Raw genomic sequence first — 20662 nt, 5'->3', positions numbered from 1 at the left:
AACAGTGTTTTTAGGCCTGATTTAAATGCGCTTACAGTCTGTGCACACCTCAGGTGTTCAGGGAGCTTGTTCCACAGGTGTGGAGCATAAAAACCGAATGCTGCTTCAGCCTTTTTAGTTCTGACCCTGGGAACACAGAGTAAACCTGTCCCTGAAGACCTGAGGAGTCTTGGCGCCTCATGTACAACAAGTAGGTCAGAGATGTATTTTGGACCTAGACCATTCAGTGCCTTGTAGGTCAGTAACAGAATTTTAAAATCTATCCTCTTACACACAGGGAGCCAGTGCAAAGATTTAAGGACAGGTGTAATGTGGTCCATTTTCTTGGTGTTGGTCAAGACTCTGGCAGCGGCATTTTGGATAAGCTGCAGTTGTTTAATTGATTTTTTTATTGAGACCTGTAAAGATGCCATTACAATAATCTAACGTACTAAAAATATATGCATGAACAAGTTTTTCAGTGTCTTCTTTGGACAGAAATCCCTTGATTCTTGCAATATTTTTTAGATGGTAATAGGCAGATCTGGTAAATGGTCTTTATATGGCTGTTAAAATTCAAATCCGAGTCCATAACTACAACAAGGTTTCTGGCTTTGTCTGTGGTTTTCAGTGCAATTGAGTCGAGTTGAGCACTCACCTCTAGCCTTGTTTTTTTGGGACCAAAGACAATAATTTCTGTCTTATTCTGGTTCATCCACTCATTGATATGTTTGACACACTGGCTCAGTGAGTGTAGGGGACTATGGTCATGTGGTGACACTGCGATATATAGTTGTGTGTCATCGGCATAAGTGTGGTAGGATATGTTAAATGCTCTATGATCTGAGCTAGGGGGAGCATATAAATGTTGAACAAAATGTGGTTGGATTATTCAGCGTATGATCAACCTGTGTCAATAAATCCTGGACCATATATGCTTAACCATGCACACTACAGATTGATGCAAGCATTTTTTCTGTGAAGGACCGAAAATTACCATGACATGGACATAGCATGGGTCATTTTTGCTATTGGTACAGAAACACTCTCGCTTACCACATAATTTATCCATAACAAAATATACAGGTTGCAAGGAAATTTCTAAAGGCATTTTCTGATAATAGCTGTTAAAACCGACCATACCCATCTGACAGGTTAAACATTATACTAAGTGACAAGAGATGGCCAAAGGACATAAATGCAGCAAATGTTCTTTTGGTAATATGTTTGAAGGTGTCAAAACGTCACATTACCGGACATTCAGATTAGATGTATGTGTTGTGAACAGCAATGATGATACCCAGTTTGTACGCACCAGATTTAAAAAAAGTATTGATAAACGCTGTTTCCATCATTCCCACTTCAGAATTAACGTTAAATTTTCAACTGAAATATCTCCTGACCAAATTTGTGAAATATATGACCAACAGTAGAAGTAAAACCCGGATAACTCCAACGTATAGTTGTGAATGTTGCTCATTAAATAACTACAGTACTGAGACTCCATATTAAGAGCATTGATTTGCCGTTACAATGAATTCTGTAATAACGTGTCAACGGTGGCAGTGACAATCAAACTCTGCGGTTTTAATGTTTCACGTGTTCAAAATTTAATAAATCCATCTTTATGCACTAAAGCAAATAATAACATTGGGAATTAAAACACATTTGATTGCATTCCGTTATCAAACATAGCCAATGTTCGCTCTGAAGACATTTCCAGCACAATAGGGTCAGTGGGGGGTGGGTGTGAATCAGTGCGGGGTGGATAGATGGCGGCGGGGGGGTGGGGAGGAGATTGAGAAGGCAATCGGTAAGGGATGGATGGATTGAGGCAGGTGTATTAGTACGTGTTGGTTGGAGTATGTAAAATTGTGAGGGGAGAACACGGGGGATGTCAGTGGTGTTCAGTATGGGATAGATGGGGGGAACAGTACAGGATGAATGGGGTGTTCAGTACAGGATGAATGGGGGTGGACAAAAATGCTGGAGAAACTCAGCGGGTGCAGCAGCGTCTATGGAGCGAACGAAATAGGCAACGTTTCGGGTCGAGACCCTTCTTCAAACTGTTCCTCCCATTCTTCTTGAATGGAGGGATCAATGCAGGATGGATGGGGGGGGGAAATCAGTGCAGGATGAATCGGGGGATCAGTACAGGATGAATGAGGGATCAGTAAACGATGAATGAGGGGGTCAGTAAACGATGAATGAGGGGATCAGTACAGGATGAATGAGGGGATCAGTACAGGATGAATGGGGGATCAGTAGAGGATGAATGGGGGTGGCAGGAGAATCAATGCGAGGTGCATCAGGTGATCAGCGCAGGATGAATAGATGGGGGGGTGTAGATGGGGAGGGGAGCACAGGGGATGTCAGTGAGGACTGAATAAAGGGGGGAATGGGGATCAGTGCGGGATGGAGAGGAGTGGTCTCAGGATAAGGGGAGGGGGTGGAGGAGGGTGTACAAGAGAGAGAGAGAGATAGAAAGGGGAAGGGGCAGAGGAGGTGGGGAAGAAGGAAAGTCAGCGCTCCTCAGACTACATTGCCCTGCTGTCTTGGCCGTCCCTGTCCACTGCCAAGTGCCGCCGCCAAAGGGGTAGGCAGTTGGGATCTCCTCGCCACCACCTCCCCTCCTCCGCCAGCCAACAGCAAGGTGTGGAGCCGAGCGGTGTAGCTCAAAGATCCTATAGCTATAGGATCTTTGGTGCAGCTGCTTCAGACTGCGGAAGGAGGCCTCCGCCTCCCCCTCCCTCCCTCCTCCCGGCCTCGGCGTGCAAGAGGGTTTGATTTGAAAGCGGGTATCTCCGTTAGCAGGTTTGCAAGCAGCGACCGCTATCAGGGCGGGCGGGGTGCGGGAGGAGGAGGACGTGGAACCGCTGTCGCAGCCGCTGCTGCTGCTGTGCAGGGCCCGTCATTCGCTCCGACCCTTCGTCACCACGTTCCTAGTGCCTTTGCCCCACACTACAGCCGCCGCCAACACAAAATGACACGTTCCTTTTCCCCAGAGATGCTGCCTGACCCGCTGATTTACTCCAGTTTTTTGTGTCTATCTTCGGTATAAACCAGTACCTGCAGTGCCAAGCCGGGCAAAATGACTCGGCGTTTAGGTTGCCCGGCGGCACTTTGGGTGGTCATTGGCACCCGGGCAACTGCTAATTTTGAGCCCTGCTCTACCTCATTGAGTTATTCAATTCCTGCTCTTCAGTATCAGGTTTGCACTACTTCACATTGAACCATTCTGCTGTTTTGCACTTTTCATTGTATTTATTGTTGTATCTATCATTATCATTTATATAATGTTTACTTTATAAGCTTCATGTGAACAAGGAATTTCATGGTGCCAATGAACCAATCTGAATCTGAATAAGAATCAGAATTTTGGTTCTAGATTGCACTGAGAAAAAAGGGACTCTTAGCATCGCTGCATACCTCTCAAAATCTCTCAAAGATCATCCCTCATTACTCTAAACCCCAGTGAGTGTAGGTCTCCGCATTGCACACCTATAATGCAAAGCAAAGCTTCATGTAATTTGAGTTTGAAGAATGATTCCTACTCAAAACGTCACCTATTTCTTTTCTCCAGGGGTACTTCCTGATCAGCTGAGTTACTCCAGCATTTTGAGTCTATTTTCGGTATAAACTAGGATCTGCAGTTCCTTCCTACACTTCATATACTTTAGTTTATTTTAGTTTATTGTGACGTGTACAGAGGAACAATGAAAAGCATTTTGGTGCGTGCTATCCAGTCAATTGAAAGACTATAAACAAGCTGTCCACAGTACACAGACACGGGATGACGTGTTCAGGTGGCATTCGCTCCTCCCCATGGACCTTCTCTCCTGATCCAGAGCCATCTCGAGGCCTTCTCCGTTGCCTCTGTGGTGTTCTTGATGGCTCTTCTCCTCTCCATTCCGTTGATGCTCAGTGCACTCAAGGCTTTGTAGAGAGATTGCCCTGCAAAACCTCTGCAGCCAACCTCTATGGACATACACCTTTGTCTTCCAGCCCTGCTTGCGGCAGTCTATGACCAGCTCTTCGTACTTGGTCATCTTCCTCTCGTGGGCCTCCTCCAGACGGTCCTCCCACGGCACTGTCAGTTCCAACAAGACAATGTTTTTGGTCGCCTCTGAGACCAGGAGGATATCTGGCCTCAGGGTGGTCGTGGCAATGTGCTGTGGGAACTTCAGCTGTTTCACCAGGTCTACGGAAAGCTGCCAGTCCTGCGCAGTCGCCAGGATTCCTGACTAATTCCTGGCTGCTGTAGTTCTTGACAGCTGCACTCCGGCCTTCACGAAGGTGATCATCTGGGTGGTGGGCCGTACTTGTCTGCAGTTTTTGATCCCCATGCTGATGGCTTCTGCAATGGGTTTAAGAACCTGGTCGTGACGCCATGTGTACCGGCCCTGCCCAAGAGCCTTTGGGCAACAGCTCAGGATGTGCTCCAACGTCCCCTTGCCTGAGCATTGCGGGCAATCTGGAGATTCCGCTTTACCCCAGATGAAGAGGTTCGATGGGCTGGGCAGGACATCATACACTGCCTGGACCAGGAACATGATGCACTGTGGTTCAGCCTGCCAGAGCTCAGTCCATGTGACTTTTCGGTCCATGGCCTGCTCCCACCTTGTCCAGGCTCCCTGCTGCCTCAATCCAACTGCTCTGGTAGATCTCTCCTCCTCCACCACTGCCCTCACTTCCTCCTGGACCAGCCTGCACCTCCCCTTCCCCTTGGCCTTGTCAAACTGGGGAGATGGGAAGATTCCCAGGCCTGCTCTTCCCCGAGTCACTGCTTCCTCCAGGACTCTGTGGCGTATCCGAGACTCCACTTGCAGCACGGCTTCGCCGGCTCTCCACAGTTTTCACCTCCACCCCTGCCTGAGCCACCTTGGGGTCGCTGGAGTCCCTGTACAGCATCACCTCTCTGGCTCGAGTCACCTTAAACTTTTCCTCCAGGGGCTTCAGGGGCAGCTGGAGCTTGGTGTTATTTCCGTAAAGGGCGATGCTGCTAAGGCTCCTGGGCAGTCCCGGCCACCTCCTGAGAAAGCTGATGACTTTACTCTCCAATCTCTCTACAATGGATATTGGGACTTCGTAGACGATCAGTGGCCAGAGTATCCTTGGCAGGATACCATGCTGGTAAATCCATGCCTTGAACTTGCCGGGAAACCCCCGACCGGTCCACTGCTCTCAACCAGCTCTCCAGCTCCTGACAGGTTGTCTGGATAGATGCTGTATCCTTCAGGCTGCTGTTAAACACCTTGCCAAGACTCTTCACTAGTCTTTCGGAGACAGTTGGGATTGATGGCCCTTCGATGCTGAGGCAGAACCTGTCCATGACTTTGCCCTTCTTCAGCACCAGTGACCTTGATTTTCCTGGCTTAAACCTCACCCGTGCCCTTCCAATCAGTTTATCCATCAGTGTACCGCTTCGCTTTCTGACGTCGATCATAATCTTCCTTATCTTGCTGACATTGAGGGAAAGGTTGTTGTCTTGGCACCAAGCTACGAGTTTCTCAATCTCATTCCTGTACTACATCTCTTCATTATTTGATATCCGGCCCACTATGGTGGTGTCTTCTTCTTGTGCTGTGATCAGAACCACAACCAATAATAAAACCCATCTGTGTTTAAGTTCAAGTGCTTCAATGTATTCTGTGGTCTTCCTCTTATTGTTGTCAGACACGAAACAGAGAGATTTTATTTCGTAAGGAGCAAGTAAAATATAGTCTTTGATGTTTCGAATGTGATTGAAATTCTCTCGTGTCTTGAAAGTTACCTCTGAATTTCACACAATAGTCACACTTGTCCTCGTAAGTGACAAAATAAGTACTTTCATCAGAAATCTCTTGTTCATCACAGAGTACTTGTGAGCACAGTATAATCTCAAGCTGTTGCTGAGATATTGATTGGGCTGTTACAGGAAACATATGCATCTGGTGCTTTTCCATCTGAAGCTTTGGAATCAAGAAAACGCATAAAAGAGCTTAAAAGGGAAAAATGTCAGTTTTTTTATTTTACTGACTGTATATTGAAAGGAACAAGAGCTCTTATACACAATAATCTCTGAAGAAATCTCAAAATAATCAATTATAATCTGATATTTTATTGTAGAAATAAAGAGATTCAGAGCACAGAAGGAGCCCTTTGGTCTGTCGTTTCTCTGCTGTCCAAATACAAACAGGTAGACGAATTCCATTTCCCAATTTATGGTCCACAACCCTGCAGGCCATACCACATCAAGTGTAGCGTTATAGCTTCACCCTCTCTCGCACTATGCTCTTCAAAGCCCTACCTCATTTTGGAATCAAAGGATTTTTCGCTGATCTTCAATCTGACCACAGCTCCTGATAAACAACTTCTCCGTTATGAGAAATAAGAGTTTCCAATTGGTGCTGCAGATTAGCTCCACTCCAGCTTGTTCAAGGTGAGGTACAGCATTGCAGCAAAAATGAGTGAAGCAGATACCAGGCATTTATGCATCCTTGCTCAATGCCAGTCTGCATTCAGTCTCTACAGAAGGCTGTGGAGGCCAAGTCAATCGATATTTTAAGGCAGAGATAGATACACAGCGATAAATAGATTCTTGAATAGTACGGGTATCAGGGGTTATGGGAATAAGGCAGGAGAATGGAGTTAGGAGAGAGAGACAGATCAGCCATGATTGAATGGTTGAGTAGACTCCAAATGGGCCGAATGGTCTAATTCTGCTCCTTTCACTTATGACCCTATACATTGAGATTGGTTCTGTTGTGAATCTATTCCTTAGGATCACGACTTGGAAGCGACCATGAGACAAACATAATGGGCTCGATGGGCCGAATGGCCTAATCCTGCTCCAATGACTTATGAACAATATTTTCATGATGAGCCAAATTTTCACACAGCCAAGTTAGAGGAGGATGCTCCACAGTGCCTCCCGATTGATAAGACTTAATGGCTTTAGCGAGGTCACATTATTCCATGTCCAGCTGTTGGTGGTGTGCCCTGCTTTTATTTTGGCAGAGATGTGCAGTGAGGATCACATCCACTGTGCCTCGAAATGATGGAATCCATCGTATGATTCTGAAAAAAAGCTATGGGGCCACAGGGGAAAGAAGAGAGGAGGATAATGATAATGACAGTCCAAGTGGCAGGTACAGGGCCGGATTTACGTATAAGCTTGACAAACTTAAACTTAGGGCCTCGAGATGTGGGGGGGGACTCGCAGTGCCGGATTTACCACTAAGCTTCATAGGCTGAAGCCTAGGGCCTCGAAATATAGGGGATCTCTGGCCAAGGCAGGACACCTGCCGTTCAACTCTGGGCGGGCCCCCCTCTCTATCTCTCTCTGTCAATCTCCATCACCGCCCGCCATCTGTAGCAATGTCTGGGTCGCCAAGTCTCAGCTCTCCACTCGCTCCTCATCCACCGGCACGGCAGGCCACCTTGCACATGCGCACTGCTACGGCCAGCACATCCTCCCCTCTGCACATGCGCACAACCACGGCCAGCGCATCATCGGCCGCCCTGCGCATGCGCACTGCCACGGCAACTGGTCGGCGCTGAGCACTTTCTCCCTCGCTTTAAAATGTGGGAGATCTGGCCGCCATTGCTGTCCCCTCGCCGCGACCGCTGAAAACCAACGCAGAATCACTCCCTGACCCTGGATCTGGAGTAACTCCCTGGAGTAACTCTTGCTTCTGGTTTCCTGGTTCTCCATAAATATTCTAAATGGAATTTAAACTGGAGGTGGTGGAGGGCTGAACAATAACAGCCTATTGCATTTTATCTGTTTATTTATTGTGTATATATATGGTATATGGTATATAAACACTGAACTTTTATCTCCTGTTCTGTATTATGTTTACATATTCTGTTGTGCTGCAGCAAGCAAGAATTTCATTGTCCTATCTGGGACACATGACAATAAAACTCTCTTGACTCTTGACTTGGACTTAAGCATAAAAGGGTTATTGGGGACAAAGAGGTACCTTAAATTTAGTTGCGTCTGGTTGGGTAACTATGGTAGGGTGAAGACTATTCCATGCTTTAATTGTGCGGGGGAACTCCATGGAGCAGCCACCAACTCTGGATAGAAGAAATTGGGTGACGTTTCGGGTAGAGACACTTCTTTAGACTGCCTCTGGTCTTAGAGTTTTTAGTTTAATTTAAAGATACAGCGTGGAAACAGGCCCTCTGGCCCACCTAGTCCACGCCGATCACCGATCACCCACACACTACTTCTATCCCACACATTAGTGGAGTAAGTCAAGAGTCAATAGTGTTTTATTCTCTCACATCCCTGTTAGAACAATGCAATCCTTACTTGCAGCAGCACAACAGAATATGTAAACATAGGACTCTGTAAACAATGTTATAAACGAGAAAACAAAACGGTGTATATTTATATGAATATATAACTATATAAATATATATATGTGTGTGTATGTGTGTGTGTATGTGTGTGTATATATAATATATATACCCCCCCCCCCCACACACACACACACATACACACACAATTCCCCTCCTGGGATTCATGAAGTTCTATCGTATAATATTGTGTGTGTAGGAAGGAACTGCTGATGCTGATTTAAACTGAAGATAGACTTCATAGCAAAAGGATTTGATTCATAGCAAAAGGATTTGAGTATAGGAGCAGGGAGGTTCTACTGCAGTTGTACAGGGTCTTGGTGAGACCACACCTGGAGTATTGCGTACAGTTTTGGTCTCCAAATCTGAGGAAGGACATTATTGCCATAGAGGGAGTGCAGAGAAGGTTCACCAGACTGATTTCCTGGATGTCAGGACTGTCTTATGAAGAAAGACTGGATAGACTTGGTTTATACTCTCTAGAATTTAGGAGATTGAGAGGGGATCTTATAGAAACTTACAAAATTCTTAAGGGGTTGGACAGGCTAGATGCAGGAAGATTGCTCCCGATGTTGGGGAAGTCCAGGACAAGGGGTCACAGCTTAAGGATAAGGGGGAAATCCTTTAAAACCGAGATGAGAAAAACTTTTTTCACACAGAGAGTGGTGAATCTCTGGAATTCTCTGCCGCAGAGGGTAGTCGAATCCAGTTCATTGGCTATATTTAAGAGGGAGTTAGATGTGGCCCTTGTGGCTAAGGGAATCAGAGGGTATGGAGAGAAGGCAGGTACGGGATACTGAGTTGGATGATCAGCCATGATCATATTGAATGGCGGTGCAGGCTCGAAGGGCCGAATGGCCTACTCCTGCACCTAATTTCTATGTTTCTAGACACAAAAAGCTGGAGTAACTCAACAGGTCAGACAGAATCTCTGGACAAAAGGAAAATATTTCGTTTTGGGTTGGGTCTGAAATAGCTTTCTGCACACCTTTGGAATGTGGAATGAAACAAGAGTGTCCAGAGAAAACCCATGCGATCAAAGGGAAAAGGAGCAAACTCTATACAGGCAGCACCCATATTCAGGATCCATTCCGGGTCTCTGGCATCTTTAGGCAGCAACCTTACGGCCAATGTACTGCGCCATAGTCTTGAACTTAATTAAAACATACAGTAGCTGTAAAGGGGGACATAGCATCACTTAGAGATTTAAAACTGAAAATTTCATTTTTTTAGCAACCAAAGTTATCAACATATAATTTTTTGTGTGTTGGAAAACAAAATATAGTGGCCCAGCTGGTACACTTACTGCCTCACATGCCAGAGATCTGTGTTCGATCCTGTCCTCGGGCACTGTCTGTGTTGAATTTGCACATTCTCCCAGCAAGCGTGTGGATTTCCTCCCACATCCCAAAGACGCATTGGCTTTGTAGGTTAACTTGTCATCAAAGATGGCGGCGCTGGCTTAACAGCTGCGGCCCACCTGCAGTGCGTCTGGTTTTTTTTTTCTTTCTTTTTGTTCCTTTGTCATGTTTTAGTTAATTTTGTTTTATTAAGTTGTGTATGTGTGTGGGTGGGGTGGGAGAAACATGTTTTGGTCTCTTCCTTCGGGGGATGCGACTTTTTTTCTGTCGTATTCCTCGTCACCGTCTGCGCCGAGGCCTAATGGCGGAGCTGGCGGCCTCGGAGCTGTGACAGCGGCAGCGGCAGCGGAGACTCGAATCGGCCTCAGAGCTGTGGCGGCAGCGGCAGCGGAGACCCGACTCGGCCCCGGAACCGTGGCGGCGGCAGCGGAGACTCGACTCGGCAGCAGCGGAGACTCGACTCGGCCCCGGAGCTGTAGCGATGGTGGCAGCGGCAGCGGAGACCCGACTCGTCCCCGGTACTGTGGTGGTGGCGGCAGCGGCAGCGGAGACCCGTCTCGGCCTCAGAGCTGTGGCGGCAGCGGCAGCGGCAGCGGAGACCCGAGTCGGCCCCGGAACCGCGGCGGCGGCAGCGGAGACCCGACTCGGCCTCGGAGCTGTGGCGGTGGCAGCGACCATGTCGCGGAGTTTGAACCGGCCCGTTCGCGGAGCACGGTTGAGCTGCGGGATTTACCATCACCCGGTGGGGTCACAACATCTGGAGCCTGGATCACCTTGGCACAGAGAGAGAACAAAGAGGGAAGAGACAGAGACTTTAAGATTTTGCCTTCCATCACATTGAGGAGGTGTTTGGTGAACTCACTGTGGTGGATGTTAAATTTGTGTTAATTGTGTGTTTTTGTCATTTTTTATTTTATGTATGACTGCATGGAAACAAAATTTCGTTCAGACCGAAAGGTCTGAATGACAATAAAGGAATCTAATCTAATCTAATCTTGTCTCTGTAAATTGCCCCTAATGTGTAGGGAGTGGGTGAGGAAAGTGGGATAACAGAACTTGTGTGAATGGATGGACAAAAATGCTGGAGAAACTCAGCAGGTGAGGCAGCATCTATGAAGCGAAGGAAATAGGCGACGATTCAGGTCGAGAACCTTCTTCAGACTGATGTGAGGGTGGGGGTGGTGGGAAGAAGAAAGGAAGAGGCGGAGACAGTGGGCTGAGGGAGAGCTGAGAAGGGGAGGAAGAGATTACCTGAAATTGAAGAAGAGACAGTGGGCTGAGGAAAGAGCTGGGAAGGGCCTCACTCTGGGCATGGAAGGAGAAAAAGGTTGGATTCGGACCTGAAATTGAACCAAGAAGTCAATGTTTTGCGGACCCGCTGGGCTGTGGGCGAAACCGCTCTAAGCGATCTCAATATGCAGCTGACCTGCTCCTGCCAATTACGAGGTGCAGGGCCTCACTCTGGCCATGGGAAGGGAGGCCCAGGACACAAAGTGTTGGATTTCGGAATGCAAGGGAAAGGAGAGTTGAAGTGCTGAACCACCAGGAGATCAGGTTGGTTATTGCGGACCGATGCTAGTTTAAATTGAAGATAGACACAAAATGCAGGAGTAACTAGGCGGAACAGGCAGCATCTCTGGAGAGAAGGAATGGTTGAATGTTTCAGGTCGAGACTCTTCTGTCTGAAGATGGGTCTCGACCTGAAAGGTCACCCATTGCTCCCCTCCAGGAGCAATCCTGGAGTGCCGCGCAATACCACGTGCAACTCCATACCCCTCCGCGCTTCTCCATGCGACCGTCCCGCTTGGCCCACACGCTACCCGTGCGTCTCAACGTGATGACGAGGTCGTGTAATGGCACGCAAATAACGGCCAAGTGGGACTCTGTTAAGAGTGCGGGGTAACCCCTCTGGAAAGGGGGTGTGAACACCAGGGGCGCCGAACGATTGGCAGTCCCGCTAACAGACTTTTTGGGGGGGGGGGGGGGGGGTTTAGTGCGTTTTATAAGTTTATGTAAATGTTCTCCGGATTGTTTTATGTGGGGAGAGGGGAAGGGGAAACTTTTTTTTCCAGTTTCTTACCTTGCCGAAGACACGATGTTTCCGGTTGCGGCCTATCATCGATGGAGCCGGAAGCCTCCCCATACTGACCTTGGGTCCCACCGTGAGGAGCGGACTTAATATCGGAGCCGAACCCTTGCCTCGGGAGTCTCGGGAGAGACTAGTGGGGAGCTCTGACGAATGCAGAGGCTTGACCAGCCCCGATGCGGGGTTTCATCGCCCGTCTGTCTTCCCCCCCGATGGAGGAGCTGGATTGCCCCGACGCGGATGGCCCAAAATGCCGCCAACTATGGAGTGACGATCGTCCAGTCAACAGAGGGTTCGAGGGAAGAGATTGAACTATTTTTTGTCTTCCATCACAGTGAGGAATGTGGAATCTCCGTGGTGGATGTTCATGTCAAAATGTGTTTTGTATGTTCTGTTGCTTTTTATTTGTATGACTGACTTGGCAAATGAAATTCCTTGTATGGTGCAAAACATATATGGCTAATAAAGTATTATTGTAATTGTGATTGAAAGAGTAGACAAAAAAATGCTGGAGAAACTCAGCGGGTGAGGCAGCATCTATGGAAATAGGGAGCGGGCGACGTTTCGGGTCGAGATCCTTCTTCAGACTGATGTTGGCGGGGAGGGAATAAGAAAGGAAGAGGCGGAGACAGTAGGCTATGTGGGAGAGCTGGCAAGGGGGAGGGGAAGGAGGGAGAAAGCAAGGACTACCTGAAATTAGAGGTCAATGATCATACCGCTGGGGTGTAAACGACCTAAGTGAAATATGAGGTGTTGTTCCTCCAATTTGCGCTGGGCCTCACTCTGGCAATGGAGGAGGCCCAGGACTGAAAGGTCAGATTCAGAATGGGAGGGGGAGTTGAAGTGCTAGGCAACTGGGAGATCAGGTTGGTTAGTACGGACTGAGCGGTGGTGTTGGGCGAAGAGGTTGCCGAGCCTACGCTTGGTCTCGCCGAAGTAGAGAAGGTGACACCATTGACAGCGGATGCAGTAGATGAGGTTGGAGGAGGTGCAGGTGAACCTCTGCCTCACCTGGAAAGACTGCTTGGGTGCTTGGATGGAGTCGAGGGAGGAGGTAAAGCGACAAGTGTAGCATTTCCTATGGTTGCAGGGGAAAGTACCAGGGGTCTGGGTGGGAAGGGACAAATTGACCAGGGAGTTATGGAGGGAACGGTCTCTATGGAAAGCAAAAAGCAGAAGTGATTAAAAGAGTGGTTGGTTCAGGAGTCTGGGAGCAGTGGGGGGGAAAGCTGTTCGTAGATGTGGATGTCTGGACTTTCAAGCAACTGCGTCCTCTCCCAGAGGTAGAAGAGAGAACAGGGAATGGCCAGGATCACAGATGTCCATGACACGAGAGTTAGATATAACTCTTAGGGCTAAAGGAATCAAGGGATATGAGGAAAAAGCAGGAATGGAATACTGATTTTGGATGATTAGCCATGATCATATTGAATGGTGGTGCTGGCTAGAAGGGCCGAATGCACCTATTTTCTATGTTTCTATGATACTTCCAACCTTCCTGATTCAACACACCAGGAAGATGGAAGGAAATGCTGAGCCTGTGATGGACTGGGCTATGTTAACCATTCTCTGCAGGTTCAAGTAGCCAACAGCAGAGCAGTTGCCACACCATGAGATGCATCCCATCGGAATACTTTCTGTAGCACAATTATGAAAGTTCAAAAGAATCTTTGTGGACATGTAAAGTCTTCTTGGATGTCTATTAAAGTAAATACGCTTTAATAATCCCTTCAGTGTGAAGGGACCAGGTTAGGTTGCTGGTGATATGGATAAACTTGAAGCTGTCAACTGTCTCTACAACAATACTGTTGATAAAATCAAGGTTGTGTTCATCCCATCACTTCCTTAGCTCAAGAACTAACTTTTTCATCTTGTTGAAGTTAAGGGCAAGGTCATTGTTCTGACACCATGACAGAAGGTTTCCAATCTATTTCCTGGAGTCCTTCTCATAGCTGTATTGATCTGGCCAACTATAATGGTATCATCGGTGAACCTTAAGATTGAGTTGGTGCTGATCTTGGCCATGCAGTAAGGGGTGTGCAGGTAGCAGAGTAACCAGATGCCAGTTGCAAATGGAGGCCTGGAAACCAAGATCCAGGTGTTCAGAGATGAGGTTATTCAGTATTATGGTGGAGAAGGTTGGCTTGCAATCAAAGAATAGCATCCTGCCATAGGTGGCACTCCATTTATACAGGATATGAAAGGGTTCATGCATACTTCTGGTCAGTAAAACTGCAATCTGATTCCACCCTGACTAGTAAAGGTCAATTTAAACAAATCTGGTTCATTTCATTCGGATTTTGTCTGTGATCTTGAATATAAGAAAGAAGGCGTGAAAGAACTTCCTGTTCCAAAAAATTGGCAGAACATGGAAGAAATCAGCTCCACAGTTTTTCTCCCGCAATAGAATATTAGCAGCTGTGTATTCCGATAGGTTGCCATAAGATCTGCTTCTGAAATAGTCTCATTGGTTGATATTGATCTGACCAAACTTTCTGAATGTCCATTTACGAGGATGGATCTCATCTCTGATGAAAAGCATTCACTCTGAAACTGCACAATAACCAATCTTATATCTGGCAAGTCTCTACAGCTTTGATAATGTACATGCTAAGTCTGTGGCATACTGAGTAGAGACAGTAGAAATGACAATATTTGTTCGTAATTAAACCACAGATTCACAATTTTTCAGATTCTTTCCATTTTGCTTTGGAAGTGTACTATGACTTCCAGAAAAGCAAATAAAAATACTCGGTGTACAATTAGGTCACCATTTTAAATTCACAGTTGCGTCAAGACCATTATTCATCTTGCTAACAGAAGGGGTGGAAATTGCTTGTGAAATTGAAAGTATGTTTATCTCCTTGAGACCACAATTTTATGGTGTCTATCTTGATACGAGCAAACTACTGAAATATAGAACATGTTCAAAGACACAAAATGGCTGGAGTAACTCAGCAGGTCAGGGAGCACCTTTGGAGCAAAGGAATAAGTAACATTTCCGATTGAAACCAAAGCTGCTGAACAGAAATAGTCTAATGAAGAGCATTGTTATCGTGTATTGAGGATTTAATTAATTGCTTTTTTGGATTGAGATAATTTAGCTCATTGTAAAGTAAAATTAAAATTATGAGCAGTTTTGTCAAGGATGGATGTACTTGATTTTGAGAATATGCAATGAATGTTGATCAGGCAGATTCCTGGGATGACAGGACTGTTTTATGAGGAGAGATTGGGTCAGTTAGGGGTATGTTCCTTTCGATCTGAGGACTGAGAGGAAATCTCAATGTCATAGGCAATTGGCAGTCAAGATGCAGGAAAGATGAGGGGTCACGCAAGATTCAAGATTCAAGAGAGTTTGTTGTCATGTGTCCCAGATAGGACAATTAAATTCTTGCTTTGCGTCAGCACAACAGAATATAGTAGGCATCAATTAAGACCAGATCAGTGTGTCCATATACCATTATATAAATATATACACACATGAATAAATAAACAGATAAAGTGCAAATAAACAGATAATGGGCTATTAATGTTCAGAATTTTGTTTGAGTTGAGTTTAATAGCCTGATGGCTTGGGGAAGCAGCTATTTCTGAACCTGGACGTTGCAGTCTTCAGGCTCTTGTATCTTTTACCTGAAGGCGGGGAGATGAGTGTGTGGCCAGGATGGTGTGGGTCCTTGATGATGCTGCCAGCTGTTTTGAGGCAGCAACTGCGGTAGATCCCCTCGATGGTAGGGAGGTCAGAGCCGATGATGGACTGGGCAGTGTTTACTACTTTTTGTAGTCTTTTCCGCTCCTGGGCGCTCAAGTTGCCGAACCAAGCCACGATGCAACCGGTCAGCATGCTCTCTACTGTGCACCTGTAGAAGTTAGAGAGAGTCCTCCTTGACAAACCGACTCTCCATAATCTTCTCAGGAAGTAGAGGTGCTGATGTGCTTTCTTTATAATTGCATCAGTGTTCTCGGACTGGGAGATCTCTTCAGAGATGTGCACACCCAGGAATTTGAAGCTCTTGACCCTTTCCACCATCGACCCATTGATATAAACGGGACTGTGGGTCCCCATCCTACCCCTTCCAAAGTCCACAATCAGTTCCTTGGTTTTGCTGGTGTTGAGGGCCAGGTTATTGTGCTGGGACCATTTGGTCAATCGGTCGATCTCAATTCTATACTCTGACTCGTCCCCATCAGTGATACCTTCCACAACAGTGGTGTCGTCAGTGAACTTGATGATGGAGTTCACACTATGACCGGCTACGCAGTCATGAGTATAGAGTGAGTACAGCGGGGTGCTGAGCACGCAGCCTTGAGGTGCTCCCATGCTGATTGTTATCGAGGTTGTAGATATAGAGGGCAAAACCTTTAGGACTGAGGAGATATTTCTTCACTTAAAGGAAGATGGAATTATGGAATTCTACACCACATAAGATGAAATCCAAACCACTGCATGTATTTAAGAAAGATAGATTAGAAGGTACAGAAGATTTCAAGGGTTATGGGGAGAGAGTGGAAATATGATATTAAGAACTGATATTCACGCAAGATTTTGTGTTCAGCGGTGAAATGGGTATAATGAGCTATGTGGCCTATTTCTGATTCAAATTTTTAAGTTTCTTTGCATTCTGGACGGTCATAATTTGGCATGAAAATCTTAACTGAAGAGTTACACTGTTTATGTTTTATGGGGCATCGACCCGAAAAGTCCCCCGTTCCTTCTCTCCAGAGATGCTGTCATCATTTTCAGTCTACCATTGACTTACTCTATGTGGAACTGCATTCAGAAATGAAGATCACCATTTACACTTTGCGTTAACTCAATATTTTGCAATAGTTTTTTGATCAATGCTAAAATTGTAGTTTTAAAACATTAGATCCATTTAAACGTTAAGATTCTTTGTGCAGAAGGTCTGCTCTTACTCACAGCACAGATACAAACTACTAATTATTCTGGAAATTATGCTGCTTTGCCATTCGGTCATTGACACTGTCCTGTCCAGAAAAAATGTAAGTACACATATACAAAATTAGTCATGAACTCATTAGTCATTAGTCATGAACTAAAAGCAAGACACAAATTATTTCCTTTAAGTTGGAACAAATATTTAAGCATTTTATCAAGTTTAATTCCACAGATACTCACAAGGTCATAACTCTCTAAGGCAATAATTTAAAAAAAAAACCATTATGTTGCAATTGGGTTTTGTTTAACAAATGTGAGAAAAATAATCTGAAGGGCATGAGAAGAAGCAGAAGTGTGTAAGAAGTAGCATGCCCGGGAAGATTTATTTAGTTACCGTTAGCATTTGATAACAACATTAGCCATGTAATGTTCACATTAATGATTAGTCATGTTTGTTGTCTAATTATCACATCTTCTGAAGTACCTCTGCTGATCTCCAACTTGACAGCATGAAATAAGTAACATTGTCTGCCTAAAGTGTGAAAAGGACATTTGTTGTTGATCAAAAGCAGATTGAGTGACCTTAGTAATGTTAGAACACTAGCGTGCAAAATAATAGTCATGTGGGTATAGGTGACATTTTTAGCATCTTTCTTTACATTTAGTTTAAACTATTCTTCTCAAAATGTTCTTCAATACTCATCAGTATTTTTGTTCTTGAAGAGGAATTTTGTGATAAAAAAGTTATAGAATAATATCCATTTGTTTTATTATGGCTGTGATAATTCTGCTATAGTTTCAATGGCTGCAGATTTAATACAGTAGCTATTATTTATACTGTCTTGGTGAATGTTTACTTTTATAATAAAGGATATTTTTTGTGTTTCTAATTGTTATCTTCTGGCATTGACTTTCTGATCTACCTCTTTACAAGACCAGAAAGTACACGTTATGCCTTTGACCTGGCTAGACCTTGATAAAAGAGGCATGCTTTTAAATACATTATTTTTTATAATGGGTAAGGTCACTGTGATTAAGTATCATTGACTAGTGATGGCTGATTAAGACTTTCTCTGAGCTTTGCATTCATCCTCTGACTGTGCATGAGTTACATGTTGGACTTGCACAAGACGAGGGGAAAATTATCCCCTCAAGCTCATGTGTAAGAGAGTATCCATCTTACGAAATCACCGATGAAAGAGATATTGAAATATAAATGTACAATTTAATTAAATTAAAAAGCAAATCCTTTACAATGCAGTATATTTTCAAATTGCAATATATTAAGTTCCAATTGTAAGTTTCCAGGCGTTTACTACATCTAGGGTTTTTAATATGTAGTTGCAGTTTATAAATCAAATAAAAGTCAAGATATTAACAAAGCAATTTCACATGGGAAATAAAGGTAATTTTGATATGATCAATGTTTTCTTTCATTTGCAGCCCAGAAGGGAATTCTCCATCTCTCCCCTGATGTTTACCAAGAGATGGAAGCAAGTCGTAACAAGGCAGCTCCTACCATGAACTATTTGACACCTAAAGAAATAAATCAAGGATGTAGTTCATTCTTCAGCACTACAAGCAACACAGCAACTATTGCAAGGGAGCTTCTGTTGATTGGGACATCCCCAACTGCAGAAGCTATAAGTTTGAAAGGAAAAGCTCCAGCTTCCCCCTGTTCAGCAGTACAACCCTCTCAGCAACTAGAGTACTTAGCCAGAATCCAAGGTTTTCAGGTGGGGAAAGTGAAACTGCCGAACAGTTAATATTTTCACATTTTTTTAAATCGTATGGTATGTTAAACTATGCAAATAACTTTCTGCATTCCCTTTTATTTTGCATTGAGGCAAGATACCTATGTGTCCAAATATGAAATATGTTTAATGTTAACTGGTTAAGATCAGGTTTATCAAACATAACCACCACGGCGACCATTATCCTGCTTACTTTTTCTTCCTCAGATCATCTTTCAGCAGAGATGGTAAGTTTCAAGAAGTTGAATTTGAGAGAGATATTGAAAATCAATGTAAATTCCTTAATGATATACTATGAATTTAAATGAAAATTGATTAAACTATAGGCAAATTCGTAAGATTTCAAGACAAAATCGGGAATCTTTCCAATCTTCAGCGATAGATAGATGAAGGATTATTTGTGTTTTAGCTTATTTTTGATGAATAGCAGAACTTACTGCTTACATGACCATTGTATTAATTGTACAATAGAAACAAATGTTTAGTCTAATTTTTCTCTTTGCTCATGTGAAGACACAGATGTCGAATACATACCAATCCAGCAGCCCTTTGGTATCAAATCCAATGCGTTATTATTTTAAGCCAAACTATCAATGTCAGCAGGCTGTTCAATCATAGAGGCCATTGGAACCAAACCTTATCTTTTCCTCACCCAACAGACAAACATATGTTCTTTCCAGCTGGAGCTTTCAGATTGTAGTTAGAGCAGGAATGTTAACTGATTCTTTTCGCCTTCCTATCCCAGGGTTTTTTTTAGGCCAATTGTTGCATTCCACCTGAGATAAGCTGACTCAGCACAGACCATAAATCAATCCAAATACAATTTGTTTCTGTGCCATGCTATTAAGGAGTGCAGACTTCTTATCCAAATAAGCCATCAAAAGAATTTTACAACCCAGCATTTACAATTATGCATGCAATTTATTTAGAGATTTTATACTGACAGACTATTAAAGCTTTGTTACTCCTTTTCCTCCAATTGGCCAAAATGTCTCAATAATCTTTAAACACAGTCCTACCAAGTTTCGAACTGTGAAGTAATATGATCAGAGATCAGTAAGGTTAATTGTAAAACAATTACATTTTTCCAGTAATATGAAAGCTGTTGAATGATGTGAATCATGTAATGTGTTAGTTCAGCACCAAAAGATCATGCTAAACAAAGAATGTTGATTTCTAGATTCTTAATTGTGTCATCAGTATGAACCTTCTTAAAGATCCGGCCTGCTGTCAATGTTCAAACTAGCATTCTAAATTTAAACTATATGGCAAACATAGAGACACAGTAACACTTTTTTTTCTCGTTTTATCATTGTAAGCTATTTCTCTGGCTCAGTAAAACACTAGGTTGTCATGGTAAGAATTAATTTACAATGGCATATACAGTCAATTCTTAATTCAGAGTCGCGTAATTTGTACGGTCCATTTATTCAACTGCTATTTACTGCAAAATGCCTGTGTTTAAATAGTGGATCATGTACTCAAGCAATAACAATTAACAGGAGTAGATTACAAAAGTCTTGTTTAGTTTATCATTGACTTACCATTTTGTTTCATATTGTCCTTAATTAGCAATGTTATGGTAAATTGTTGATTGACACGGCTTTTTTTCTCATTACTTACAAGATTGTGAGCTAAGTATTTAGCTTGATTAAAGCTTGGGCTCAGCCACCCAGATGTTGTAGTCAGCAGAAATAATGGCCTGGGAATTTGTTCTTACATTTAGCACATGATTGTAGACTTCCAGCATCTGCAAGGATAGGAAAAGCAATGGTGTGTCCTCTGAAGAATCATGCAGAGGCTGAATCAGGAAGTCTAGTAAAATAAATTTAATGCAGTCAAATCATGTTGAGGATGACACAAAGAAAGAAAAATTGAAAAGTTTTGACTTGCATTATATAATTATTTTAAATATTTTAAAGCAATTAAAGTTAGACAATAAAGATGAAATAAGAGCTAGGGAGAATGGAGGGTTAGGAACAAAATTCCAGAACCTCAGTCAACATTAGCTGAAGGCAATATTGCTAGCGATTGAAGTGATTAAAATCGAGGATATTCAAGGCCAGAACTGCAGGAACACATTTAGCACAGAAAAGGGTTGGACATGATTACAAAGATGGGTATTTTCAAACAAGAATAAACGTTTTAAATTGAGATGTTTAAACAGGAGCAGGCCATTTGGCCCTTCGAGCCAGCACCGCCATTCAATGTGATCATGGCTGATCATCCC

General features: G+C 44.1%; 1 protein-coding gene across 7 annotated transcripts in view; it reads left to right on the top strand.

Annotated features, from left to right (window-relative positions):
- Positions 1-20662, top strand: part of stau2 (staufen double-stranded RNA binding protein 2) — a 345477-nt gene that overhangs the window by 186399 nt on the left and 138416 nt on the right. For all 7 annotated transcript variants that reach the window (XR_008723335.1, XR_008723334.1, XM_055634484.1 and 4 more), the window contains one exon: positions 18122-18414. Coding sequence is in view for 5 of the 7 variants with exons in the window: in XM_055634484.1 (XP_055490459.1) it covers positions 18122-18414 (293 nt within the window). In the remaining 2 variants the exon portion in view is untranslated. The remainder of the gene's footprint in view (positions 1-18121; positions 18415-20662) is intronic.

This window comes from Leucoraja erinacea, chromosome 4 (assembly GCF_028641065.1).
Source record: "Leucoraja erinacea ecotype New England chromosome 4, Leri_hhj_1, whole genome shotgun sequence".
NCBI classification, from domain to species: Eukaryota; Metazoa; Chordata; class Chondrichthyes; order Rajiformes; family Rajidae; genus Leucoraja; species Leucoraja erinaceus.
Note: the sequence above shows the minus strand (reverse complement) of the source record. Positions and strands in the feature narration are given on the sequence as shown.